General features: G+C 23.0%; 1 protein-coding gene across 1 annotated transcript in view; it reads left to right on the forward strand.

Moving 5' to 3' along the window:
- Positions 1-14306, forward strand: part of snx6 (sorting nexin 6) — a gene marked incomplete at its 5' end in the record, with an annotated part of 32480 nt that extends 18174 nt beyond the window's left edge. The window contains 4 exons of the mRNA XM_056476398.1: positions 2767-2853; positions 6528-6687; positions 12985-13070; positions 13149-14306. Of these exons, the coding sequence (XP_056332373.1) occupies positions 2767-2853; positions 6528-6687; positions 12985-13070; positions 13149-13202 (387 nt within the window). The remainder of the gene's footprint in view (positions 1-2766; positions 2854-6527; positions 6688-12984; positions 13071-13148) is intronic.
- Between the last annotated feature and the right edge of the window lie 672 nt (positions 14307-14978).

Here is a 14978-nt window from a genome sequence, read left to right on the forward strand (position 1 = left end):
TTCAGTTTGGAGTGTTTAAGTTCAGTTCAGTTTAGCTCAGTTCAGTGTGGTTTAATAATCACTACTGAGAGTCCAAACACTGAAGAGCAAATCCATCAATGCACACAGTCCTTAGCTCTTTCAGTTTCATTTTATTAAAAATTACTTTAACTTGCTTGATTAAATCCCATTTTGTTATTTAATCTATTATTTTTATGCAACAGTCAATGTTAATTTGCTATGAAGAAAAGGAAATAATTTATTTTTGCATGCTGATTTATGTGGATATAGGTCTATATAATCACCTTGCAATTTTGAAATTATAGCTTTTTTGCTTTGAGTATAGACTATTAAGTTCATAAGAGCAGTTCAATCTTTTATAAAGTTTGCTGTATAAAAATATAACGTTTTGAAATATTTATAATTATCGGCCTATATATATCGGCTATCGGCCTCCAAGTCTGAAGAGTTATCGATATCGGCCAAAAAATCCATATCGGTGCATTCCTACTTATATATATGGCTTTTAATATTTGAAGTGATTATTGTGCGAAGTAGCATTTAAGACGAATAACCTAATTTGTAAGATTTGTTTAATCACAACACATTTAAAACAACAAAACTTTCTGGCATTATAAAAAAGAAAAAATACAAAAAAGTGTTGCAAAATAGCTAGTTTTAGTAGATGTTTAATAATGAATAATAATGCTTAACATTGCATTTCAGTTTTGTTATAGTGACTTTTGTTAACTCATAGGGCTCTATTTTAACGATCTTAGGGCGTGTCCGTATCCACTTTTGCTAATTTAGGGACAGAAAAATACGCTTTGTGTTTCGGCACATGATCGAACAGGGTTGAGCTTATTCTCTTAACGAGTTCTGGGTGTGTTTTGAGCATAACGTGCTTTAAACCAATCAGAGTCTCATCTCCTATTCTCTTTAAGAGTCAGGTGTGTCACGCCATGGCGCATTTACTATTTACATGGCAGACTTTGTGAGTAGAAAAACTGAAAGCTTCACTAGTGAGAAAACAGTTAAACAGAGCATCTGGATCGAGAATAAAGAACAAGCCTCCATTTATCCTCTTGACTTTCTCTTTACTTTACTCTTTTACTTTCGTGGATAAGGAAACGGAGGAACCTCACTCCACTAAAGACATCCATTAGTCTACATATTTAAATTTGTTTAAGCGCAAAGATTTGCTTCAAAACTATTTCTAAATTCAGTTCTAATTTCCAGTAAATGAATAAATGAACAATAATAAAGAAGTGTGGTCAAAAAACTGAGTTATATCCAAATACACGTCCTATTCTTATGCCCCATATGGTGATGCATACAGTTAGTCAGAATTATTAGCCCCCCTTTGATTTTTATTTTTTTTTTCTTTTTAAATATTTCCCAAATGATGTTTAACAGAGCAAGGAATTTTCACAGTATGTCTGATAATAGTTTTTTTTCTGGAGAAAGTCTTATTTGTTTTATTTTGGCTAGAATAAAAGCAGTTTTTAATTTTTAAAACTAAATTTAAGGTAAAAATTATTATCCCCTTTAAGCTATATATTTTTTTCCGATAGTCTACAGAACAAACCATCATTATATTATAACTTGCCTAATTAATCTAACCTGTCTAGTTAACCTAATTATCCCCAGTTAAGCCTTTAAATGTCACTTTAAGCTGTATAGAAATGTCTTGAAAAATATCTAGTCAAATATTATTTATTGTCATCATGGCAAAGATAAAAAAATCAGTTATTAGAAATGAGTTAATGAGTTATTATTTTCAGAAATGTGTTGAAAAAAATCTCTTTGTTAAACAGAAATTGGAGAAAAAAATAAACAGGGTGCTAATAATTCTCACTTCAACTGTATGTCCTCAAAACTCGACAGATGGACACATCTAAGCTTGTTTTTATTGAAACAAATATAAATATGCATATAATAAATAATACTGCTAATAATAATAATAACGTTATACAAATAATATATAATAAAGATATTTGTTTATTGCTGTACATCCTGTGTGTATTAAGCAAAGTGTAAGTATTTTCTGTATAGGCGCATGACTAACATGCTCTGACCTGGACTTTAGAGCAGTTTTTAGATGGTCTATTGCACAGTCTATTTCAGTTCCTTAAAATAGCAACGCACCATCAATGCGCCTTAACACACCTCCTTTTTAGACCGGAACACCCACGAGTCCACAAAGTGGCGCTAATGGATTTGCTATTTAAACAACGTGGCACAAAACATGAAACTGACCGTTGCGCTGGTCTGAAAATAACAACAAATCACGCCAAACACGTCTTGCGCCTTATTGTACCAGGTGTATGATTGGGCCCATAGTGTTGTGAGGTTATTTATGGACTATTATGTTATATAAATTTGTAATTTAGCTATTTTATGCATTTTGTTTTATTATTTTTATTTTAAGTTAGTAATGTGTCTTTTGACAATATTTTTTTTAAGTGTCTAAAACTTTTCTGATGAATGCAGAATCCACACTGTCATTAGTTATTTAAAAGTATTATATGATAAATAAACAAATAAAATGTTCTAAAATCATCTAAAAACAACTAAATCATAAAAAACAACTAAAATCAAAATAGCATTTTGTGTGAACATGTACGAGACGTTTCCTTTTATAAATGTTTTCTGCCTTGCTACTGTAACTGTAGAGGTGAAGACGAGTTGAACTGCTGTGTTTCTGACCTCAGCAGTTTTGATCAAAACAGAAAGCAGAATAAAAGACTCAGCACTTCCTGTTTTCCATCTCTGTTTCCTGTGCAGAAAATTGAAGCTCGTGTGGCGGCCGATGAGGACCTGAAGCTTGCAGACCTGTTGAAGTATTACCTCCGAGAGTCTCAGGCCGCAAAGGTAGAGTCTTGTGTATCAGCATGAAGAGCTGACAGAGGCTCAGTACAGCTGCTTTACTGCTCACTGGTTTATAAATGGAGATGAGTTACACTGCCATACAGTCAAAGGTCTTTGCACACTCAAGTCCGAAATTTTTCGTATGCGTTTTTTTTTGTATTCATCAGGGTTCGCACAAGGTGCTTAAAGTGCTTGAGTTTGGCTTTAAGAAATTCAAGGCCTGGAATACCTGGAAAATTGGCTTGTTTAGTTGAAAAGTGCTTAAAAGTGCTAAAATTAACAAGGAGATTTTGAATGCAATTTTCACCCAGGAAAAGTGTAAATGTGGATTTTTGTGACTATTTAATGCAAAAATACCCGCACAAACTGCCGTGATTCTAAAACGATGATTTGACTGATATGAAAAGTGACCAATCACAGTCGACCTTGCCTAGTTTTACTTGAAACGTAAGGGCGGGACAAAGGCCTTTCTGTGTTGCAATGACTGAATAATAAAACAAATGTTTTATTGGAATTATGCTTATCGGATGTGTTTCACCATGGAGATGGCTATGTTATTAACAAGAGTATATAAACAGCGGACATTCTTCCTGCCATTCTGCTCGCTTCTCTCCGACAGCGAGTTTGACTTGCCTCTGACCTGTCACTCTTCTAATGGCCCGTTTCCACTGACTGGTTCGGGTCGGTACAGGTCACCTTTATCAGGCTTGTGTTTCCACTAACAAGGGTACCCTTTTGGTGGGTGTGGTGTATGACAAGGTTTCAGTCGACGTCATTTTCGCTCGAAAAAATGTCTACAGTAAAGCTGTACAGGTCCCTCGCATATCATATGAGAAGCTCTTCTCACAAAACATGCTTTACACACATAAATACTTCTGAATAATGTTTATTACTAACTTTTCTATGAACATGAGTTGATTATAACTGCAGATCAATGACAGTGCGAAATAGCCTACTGTAACGTCTGTAATTATATTAAATAACTAAATAAATGCAACGTATATGAACACATACAGGTCCTTACAATCTCCGATATGTTACCAACTACAGAAGAACACACACAGCAGACATTTAGTCCTTATTTAGGTTCAAAAACAACACAAAATATAGCCTACAGTCAGTGAAAACCTCTCATCTGTGTCTGTAATCTTCAGCAGCACATGTAGCCTCTGTTAGTCAGTAATTCCATCATTCCCAGTTCAATATTAGTCCAAAGGTGAAGATAATAGTTAAACAAGGCAGTTTGTTCATGTTTGCTGAATAATAATGTGCTCCTTTTTTTTCCGGCTCCTCCTTTGTTTTTTCGCGCTTCACTCTCGCGTTTGTCAGTGTCTGACAGGATCGGGTTTCAAAAGCATGTCAGTAATCAAGCGCACGTTATTATTGTCAGCTCAAGAAGTTTGTTATTTCAGATATAGACGCGTAGCGAGTGCAAGCAAGAAAGCGAAACCGCTCGCGCTTCAGACTGGCTCGTAAAATACTAAGGGGCACAGGATAAATCTGCTCTTCTTTTTGGCTTTGTGGCTGTTCATCATGACGACGACAAGGTTTGTTTAAGCCTGGGTTGACTATGGCTCGTTATTATATGTATATATAAATCCGCTGTAATCTCTCAGCTGTGTATTTCAAACATGGCGGCTCTTTTGTTTTCATTCTGGCTTGTTGCGTAAGGGAATGACGTATCTGTAAACCAATAGCATTCAGCTGCACGTCTAGCTCCGTCTTTTGGTACCCTTTCTCGTGTTTGGTACCCTTTCGAAAGGGTGCCGAAAAAGTGGTACAGTTCTGTTGTATGTCTTGACAGTGGAAACGGCCATAAAAGCGTATCAAACCGAACCGTACCGTACCACTCAGTGGAAACGGGCCTTTTCTTCTGACCTTGAAAATATAATTGGCTGAATCATAGAAAAGCAGAATTAAGATCATGTGTAGGGTTTGTTTGAGATGGCAATCTTTTTTCCATTAATTGTGCAGCCCTACTGGCATTGACAGGTGAAAATCCAATCTACCGGGTTACACTGCAGACATGAAGGGACACAGCCTATTAATATCAGATATACTTCCACATATGAACGAGGCCTGAATCTGATCTGAGTAAATAGGAATTCAAGTGATTTTTTTTTTTTTGGTAATTTTGTTCCTGCTTGCATGTATGTGGGCCATATCCCATCTGTGTCACATAGGAGAAAATTGGGTCATTTTAACCATGCAGTGTAAATGCAGTCTGCACAGATTCACACTTGGCAGAGGCAAAAATGCAGGAAAACATGAAGCATATAATTTATATTTTTAAACTGTTTTGATAATGTGACAGTAAGTATTTGTTTCGAAAATGTTTCAAGTATGTTAGCTGTTATACAGCACTCAGTATGTATAGGATGCTTTACAATATTATATTTGTGCATATACATTAGATTAGTCAGTACTGAAGCCAAATCTGGAACTAATCTAACAAAATAACTTACAATAATGGTTCAAAAATTAGTAGCCCAAATTTATATGTTAGAGAAAAATATTAAATTAAATTTTCAAAAATAGCCAAGCCAAGTCAAGAGAAACAAAAAAATATATATACAATTTTGTTGAAATGTTGTAGTTAGTAATTTTTTTGCAATATTTTGCTTGCTTTTAATTGTATTATCTTTTCATTTCTAAAGATGTTCTGTGACTAAAATATTATTTTATTAAATATATCTGTTATTGTTATAAATCTGTTTTGTTCAAATGCACCAATATATATTACCCATATTCACTGAGAAATGGATAAAAATATTCATTTTCAAAATGGGGTGTGCTCAATTATGCTGAACACTGTATCTCACAATAAAAACTTGAAGTAGCAGTATGTTATGGTAATGTTCAAGCATTGGCTGAAATAGAATTTTTGGATTTTAATTGTAATGATTTTTTTAAGGTATGTGCTGAATTTGTGAACACTGTTTAGTGAAATAATAATAATAATAAATATTTTTGTCATGTAAAATGTTACTATTTTATTTAATAATATAATTTATTTGCTAATAATTATAGTCAATAAAATGTTTTATTATTTCTTATAAACTTTTAAATAATATTTTTATTTTAAAGTTAACAATAGTAATATAGTTTTGTTTATTGGTATTATTATTATTATTATTATTATTATTATTATTATTATTATTATAAGACTCAATTATTTGATTAATTGAATTATTGCATAGAAAAATAAGCAATGTTGTCTAACTTATACCAATAATGCACTGAACCATGACTTTATTTTAAAGTGAAGTAACAAAAGTAATGTTTTATTTATTTACTTATTTATTTCATAATAATACTATTTAAAAAATATATATTTTATTTTAATTCGTGAATATGTTTGCATATTTGTATTAAGAAAAGGAAGTACTATTAGTATTTCAATTGAGTCAAGTGTTTTTTGTAACAATGATAATCCTAAATAACTATTGTTGTTGTTATTATTATTATTATGAAATATTATTCATTCTGTTAAATAGAAGCCAAAAAGATCACAATATTGTTAACTTCGTCTTCACCACACATACTAAACTATGAGTTATATATGTATCAAAACAGTTTAATGTGCATTAAATCCTTAATCTTGATTGTATCTTCTAATATTTATTATTTGTGAAAAATGTTGTCTTTATTTGAGAATGGCATGATCTTTTTAACAGGACCTGCTGTACAGACGAGGACGGGCATTAGTTGACTATGAGAATGCTAATAAAGCGCTGGACAAAGCCAGAGCTAAAAACAAGGACGTCCTTCAAGCGGAAACCACACAGCAAGTGTGCTGTCAGAAGTTTGAGAAAATCTCTGAATCTGCAAAACAAGGTACTTGATATACGTCAGCCAGCACTCACTACTGTACAGAAACACTTCATTGTTTTAAGCAGCTAACGGTAGCGAATGCATCGTTTAAAAAAAGTTATATCAACCAAAATAATGAACTGACTTTTAAAAAGCGGATTGCACAAGCCAAGTAAAGTTTTCGTTTACATGAAAAAAAAGAAATTAATAATGTTCTTTAATATTAACTATAAAAAAAATTATAAAAGTACTTGAATTCCAGACATATGGACTCAAACAAACACAGGTCCTTAAAGTGCTTGAATTAAATTTTAAATAAATTTGTTTATGGCTTCGTTTCAACAGTTGTACTGGATTGTCAAAAACAGAATAAAAAAACTTGATACATTTTTTAAATTACAAATCTAATATTTAAATCTTGTACAATAAGACTGACTCAATGACAAATAATGGCCATTTTATCAGTATTTCAGAAACCAGATTTGAAGATCAGCACTATTGAGTTTTATTAAAGTTCTTTGAACACGATTTTTTAAATAACTCTGACGTTTTCTATGTAAATATTAACTGTAAGTGAAATGTTAAGTACAGTAAGGACTTTCATGGCACTACAAATGCTGAGGTATAAATGAAAGGTGCTTGATTTAAAATGGAAAAGGCCTTGAATGTGCTTTTGGTGAAAACGTGGGGATCCTGTCTTAGATGTTGTTACCTTTGTGTGGGATGTATTATTGAAAAAAAATTAAAATGGTGGGAATTAACGTGAAAACTAGTGCAGCCATAAATGTTTTCATTGTAACTAAAGATGAAACTTTTTATTATTTATTGAATTTATTTAAAGTTATATAATCAACTTTACTATTGTTGTTATTGTTTAATAATAATAATAAAATGTATGTTAATAATAATAAATTATTTTAATATAATAATAGTATTAATAAAACACTTTTATTTTAAGTAAAATGGAGTAATGTTTCTTTTCTTTCATGATTTTCATAATGATAATCATTAAATATTATTAATTATCACTGTTTTTATCCTGATTACTACATAAAGAAATAATTCAGGCAAAATTATTAATATTGCAAATTTAAGTTTACATTTGATCATTTTATATAATGTATACATCTTAAAGTAAAATTAAAATATTATAAAATTATTATTATTGTTGTTGTTGTTGTTATTATTTTTAGTAGTAGTTAATAATAATATTAAAATAATTATTTTAATATAATAGTGATAAAATACTTATAAATAACAATAACTATATTATTTTATAATATAATATAATATAATATAATATAATATAATATAATATAATATAATATAACATAATATACTATACTATAATATACTATAATATAATATAATATAATATAATATAATATAATATAATATAACATAATATAATATAATATAATATAACATAATATAATATAATATACTATAATATAATATAACATAATATAATATACTATAATATAATATATTATAATATAATATACTATAATATAATATAATATAATATACTATAATATAATATAATATAATATAATATAACATAATATACTATAATATACTATAATATAATATAATATAATATACTATAATATAATATACTATAATATAATATAATATACTATAATATAATATAATATACTATACTATACTATAATATAATATACTATAATATAATATACTATAATATAATATAATATAATATAATATACTATACTATACTATACTATACTATACTATACTATACTATACTATACTATAATATAATATAATATAATATACTATACTATAATATAATATAATATAATATACTATACTATACTATACTATACTATAATATAATATACTATAATATAATATAATATACTATACTATACTATACTATACTATACTATACTATAATATAATATAATATAATATAATATAATATAACATAATATAATATAATATAATATAACATAATATAATATAATATACTATAATATAATATAACATAATATAATATACTATAATATAATATATTATAATATAATATACTATAATATAATATAATATACTATAATATAATATAATATAATATAATATAACATAATATACTATATATATATAATATAATATAATATAATATACTATAATATAATATACTATAATATAAATAATATACTATAATATAATATAATATACTATACTATACTATAATATAATATACTATAATATAATATACTATAATATAATATAATATAATATAATATACTATACTATACTATAATATACTATACTATAATATAATATAATATAATATAATATCAATATATATAATATACTATAATATAATATACTATAAATAATATAATATAACATAATATACTATAATATAATATACTATAATATAATATAATATAATATACTATAATATAATATACTATAATATAATATAACATAATATAATATACTATAATATAATATAATATACTATAATATAATATAATATAATATAATATAATATAATATAATATAATATAATATAATATAATATAATATACTATAATATACTATAATATGATATAATATAATATAACATAATATACTATAATATACTATAATATAATATAACATAATATACTATAATATACTATAATATAATATAATATAATATACTATACTATAATATACTATAATATAATATACTATACTATACTATAATATAATATAATATAATATAATATACTATAATATGATATAATATAATATACTATAATATAATATAACATAATATACTATAATATAATATAACATAATATACTATAATATAATATACTATAATATAATATAAAATACTATAATATAATATAACATAATATACTATAATATAATATAATATACTATAATATAATATACTATAATATAATATAATATACTATAATATAATATAACATAATATACTATAATATAATATAATATAATATAACATAATATAATATAATATAATATACTATAATATAATATACTATAATATAATATAATATACTATACTATACTATACTATACTATACTATAATATAATATAATATACTATAATATAATATACTATAATATAATATAATATACTATAATATAATATAACATAATATACTATAATATAATATACTATAATATAATATAATATAATATAATATAATATACTATACTATACTATACTATACTATAATATAATATACTATAATATAATATAATATAATATAATATACTATAATATAATATACTATAATATAATATAATATAATATAATATACTATAATATAATATACTATAATATAATATAATATACTATAATATAATATACTATAATATAATATAATATAATATACTATAATATAATATAATATACTATAATATAATATAATATACTATAATATAATATAATATAATATAATATAATATAATATAATAATATAATATACTATAATATAATATAATATACTATAATATAATATAACATACTATAATATACTATAATATAATATAATATATTATAATATAATATACTATAATATAATATAATATAACATAATACACTATAATATAATATACTATACTATAATATAATATAATATAATATACTATAATATAATATACTATAATATAATATAATATACTATAATATAATATAATATAATATAATATACTATAATATACTATAATATAATATAATATACTATAATATACTATAACATAATATACTATAATATAATATAATATAATTAATATACTATATATAATATAATATACTATAATATAATATACTATAATATACTATAATATAACATAATATACTATAATATACTATAATATACTATAATATACTATAATATAATATAATATACTATACTATACTATAATATAATAATATACTATAATATAATATACTATAATATAATCTAATATACTTATAATATAATATATATAATATATATAATATAATAATATAATATAATATAATATAAAAATATAATATACTATACTATACTATAATATAATATAATATAATATAATATAATATAATATACTATAATATACTATAATATACTATAATATAATATAACATATATACTAATAATATAATATAATTAATATAATAAATATAATATACTATATATACTATAATATAATAAACATAATATACTATAATATAATATAATATAATATAATATAATATAATATACATATACTATAATATAAATAATATTATACTATAATATAATATAAATATACTATAATATAATATAACATAATATACTATAATATAATATAATATAATATAATATACTATAATATAATATAATATACTATAATATAATATAATATAACATAATATAATATAATATAATATAATATAATATACTATAATATACTATAATATAATATAACATAATATACTATAATATAATATAATATAATATAATATAATATAATATACTATAATATAATATAATATAATATACTATAATATAATATAACATAATATACTATAATATAATATAATATACTATAATATAATATATTATACTATAATATACTATAATATACTATAACATAATATACTATAATATAATATAATATACTATAATATAATATAATATACTATAATATAATATACTATAATATAATATAATATACTATAATATAATATAATATAATATAATATAATATAATATAATATAATATAATATACTATAATATATAATATAATATAATATAATATAATATAACATAATATACTATAATATAATATAATATAATATAATATACTATAATATACTATAATATAATATAATATAATATAATATAATATACTATAATATACTATAATATAATATAATATAATATAATATAATATAATATACTATACTATACTATAATATAATATAATATACTATAATATAATATACTATAATATAATATAATATAATATACTATAATATAATATAACATAATATACTATACTATAATATAATATAATATAATATAATATAATATAATATAATATAATATACTATAATATAATATAATATACTATAATATACTATAACATAATATACTATAATATAATATAATATAATATACTATAATATAATATAATATACTATAATATAATATACTATAATATACTATAATATAATATAACATAATATACTATAATATACTATAATATAATATAATATAATATACTATACTATACTATAATATAATATACTATAATATAATATACTATAATATAATATACTATAATATAATATAATATACTATACTATAATATAATATAATATAATATAATATAATATAATATAATATAATATAATATAATATACTATAATATAATATACTATAATATACTATAATATAATATAACATAATATAATATAATATAATATAATATAATATAATATAATATAATATACTATAATATACTATAATATAATATAACATAATATACTATAATATAATATACTATAATATAATATAATATACTATAATATAATATAATATACTATAATATAATATAATATAATATACTATAATATAATATAATATAATATAATATAACATAATATACTATAATATAATATAATATACTATAATATAATATACTATAATATACTATAACATACTATAATATACTATAACATAATATACTATAATATAATATAATATACTATACTATAATATAATATAATATACTATAATATAATATAATATACTATAATATAATATAATATAATATAATATAATATAATATAATATACTATAATATAATATAATATAATATAATATAACATAATATACTATAATATAATATAATATAATATAATATAATATAATATAACATAACATAACATAACATAACATAATATACTATAATATAATATAATATAATATAATATAATATAACATAATATACTATAATATAATATAATATAATATAATATAATATAATATAATATAATATAATATACTATAATATAATATAATATAATATAATATAATATAATATAACATAATATACTATAATATAATATAATATAATATAATATAATATAATATAATATACTATAACATAATATAATATAATATAATATAATATAATATAATATAATATAATATACTATAACATAATATAATATAATATAATATAATATAATATAATATAATATAACATAATATACTATAATATAATATAATATAATATAATATAATATAATATAATATAATATAATATAATATAAATGCTTGCTTCCCCTGCAGAACTGATAGATTTCAAGACACGGCGAGTAGCGGCGTTCAGAAAGAACCTAGTGGAACTGGCAGAGCTGGAACTCAAACATGCCAAGGTTAACATTCACTTTACATTCACTAATATCCAAACATCTTCCTCTCCATATGTCCTGACCATTTCTCTTTCTCTGTAGGGGAATCTACAACTGCTGCAGAGCTGCCTGGGGGTCCTGAAAGGGGACACTTAGATGCCCAAAGCGGGCTCTCCATAGAGGGCTTGGTCCCTGCTTTGGTCTCATCTTCATTCGGAAGATGGAGGAGAGAACATATAATGGGGTCAGTTTGTCTAAAGAGACGTCTGTACTCACCACTACCAGAGACACCACACACTCCCTCCACAAACCCCAACAGAGAGGCAGTCCACTGTGGAAGATCCACATGATACACAGCTTCATTTATTCACACCTTTTTGGCTTTTAATTCTTCATCCTTTCTCCATGGGGTTCGCTTGTGTCACTCTTTGTTTCTGTTAACGTTTGTCTGCTTTGATGCTTTGTTTTTTCAGTTTGTTTTTGTTGTTTTTTGTTTGTTCCATTTTGTTTCGCTTGTTCTTTGTTTGTTTTTGTTCAGTTTTGTTGCACTTGTGTTTTTTCAGTTTTCTTACACTTGTTTTGTTAGTTTTTGTTTGTTTGTTTGTTGTTTTGCGCTTGTTTTTTTTGTTTGTTCTATTTTGTTACGCTTGTTTTTTTTCAGTTTTGTTACACTTGTTTTGTTAGTTTGTTTTGCTTGTTTTTGTTCTTGTTCTGCTTGTTTTTTTGTTTGTTCTATTTTGTTACGCTTGTTTTTTCAGATTTAACACTTTTTGTTAGTTTTTTGTTATGTTTTGTTTTACTTGTTTGTTTTTTGTTCTGCTTTTTTGTTTTTTGTTCCACTTTTTTCCCCTGATTTCGTTTGCTTGTTTGTTGCTTGTTTTTTCCCCGTTTGTTTTTTCTGTTTTGTTGACACTTATTTTATTATTGTTTTTGTTGTTGTTTTGTTTGTTTTTCTATTTTGTTCTGCTTTTTTGTTCCACTTGTTTTGTTTTTTTCCCCTTAATTTGTTTTGCTTGTTAATTGTGTGTTTGTTTTTTGTTCAGTTTTGTTGCAATTGTTTGTTTGTTTGTTTTTTCAGTTTTGTTAGCAGTTTTTGTTAGTTTTTTTTTTGTTTTTTTGTCTATTTTGTTCAGCTTTTTTAGTTACACTTCTTTTTTTGTTGTTTTTGCCTTAATTTGTCTCACTTGTTTGTTTGTTTTTGTCAATTTAGTTGCACTTGATTTGTTTCTCTTGTTTGTTGTTTGTTTTTATTCAGTTTTGTTGCGGTTTTTTTTTTTTTTTTTTTTTTTTTTTTTTGTTCTGCATTTTTTTGTTAGTTTTTTTTTGTTTCTGATTGTTGTTTGTTTTTGTTTTTTTCTGTTTTGTTTCACTCTTTTTGCTGTTGTTTTTTGTTTGTTTTTGGTTGTATTTTGTCCCGCTTGTTTTATTTTAGTTTTTTTGTTCCTTGTTTTTTTTGTTATATTGTTGTTTGTTTTTGGTTGCTATTTTGTTTATTTTGTTTTTGTTTACTTGTTTCTTCTGTTTTGTTCTAATTGTTGTTTGTTTGTTTTGGTTCTATTTTGTTCCTTGTTTTATTGTTCTATTTTTTGTTTGTTTTTTGTTTATGTATTGTTTATCTTGTTTTTGTTTGTTTTAGGTTCTATTTTGTTCTGCTGGTTGTTTGTTCTGTTTTGGTTTTGTTTTCCTTTGTTCCGCATTTTGTTTGTTTGTTTGTTTTTCCCCTCTGTTGTAATCTTTAAAGTTAGTTTTTGGTGATCTGTGTGTGGACGCTGCTCCAATATCTTGTTCAAGTTGAGCTGATTGTTATTATGATTAAAGTGTATGGTCACTCAAAAGCCTTGTACATGTGTTAGTTTTCATCGTATATCTTCTATATGGATCATCGTAATCAGACTAATTTTTCTTTGGTTTCATTCCTGATGAATAACGCTT

The sequence above is a fragment of the Danio aesculapii genome, chromosome 17 (assembly GCF_903798145.1).
Source record: "Danio aesculapii chromosome 17, fDanAes4.1, whole genome shotgun sequence".
In the NCBI taxonomy this organism is placed as follows: Eukaryota; Metazoa; Chordata; class Actinopteri; order Cypriniformes; family Danionidae; genus Danio; species Danio aesculapii.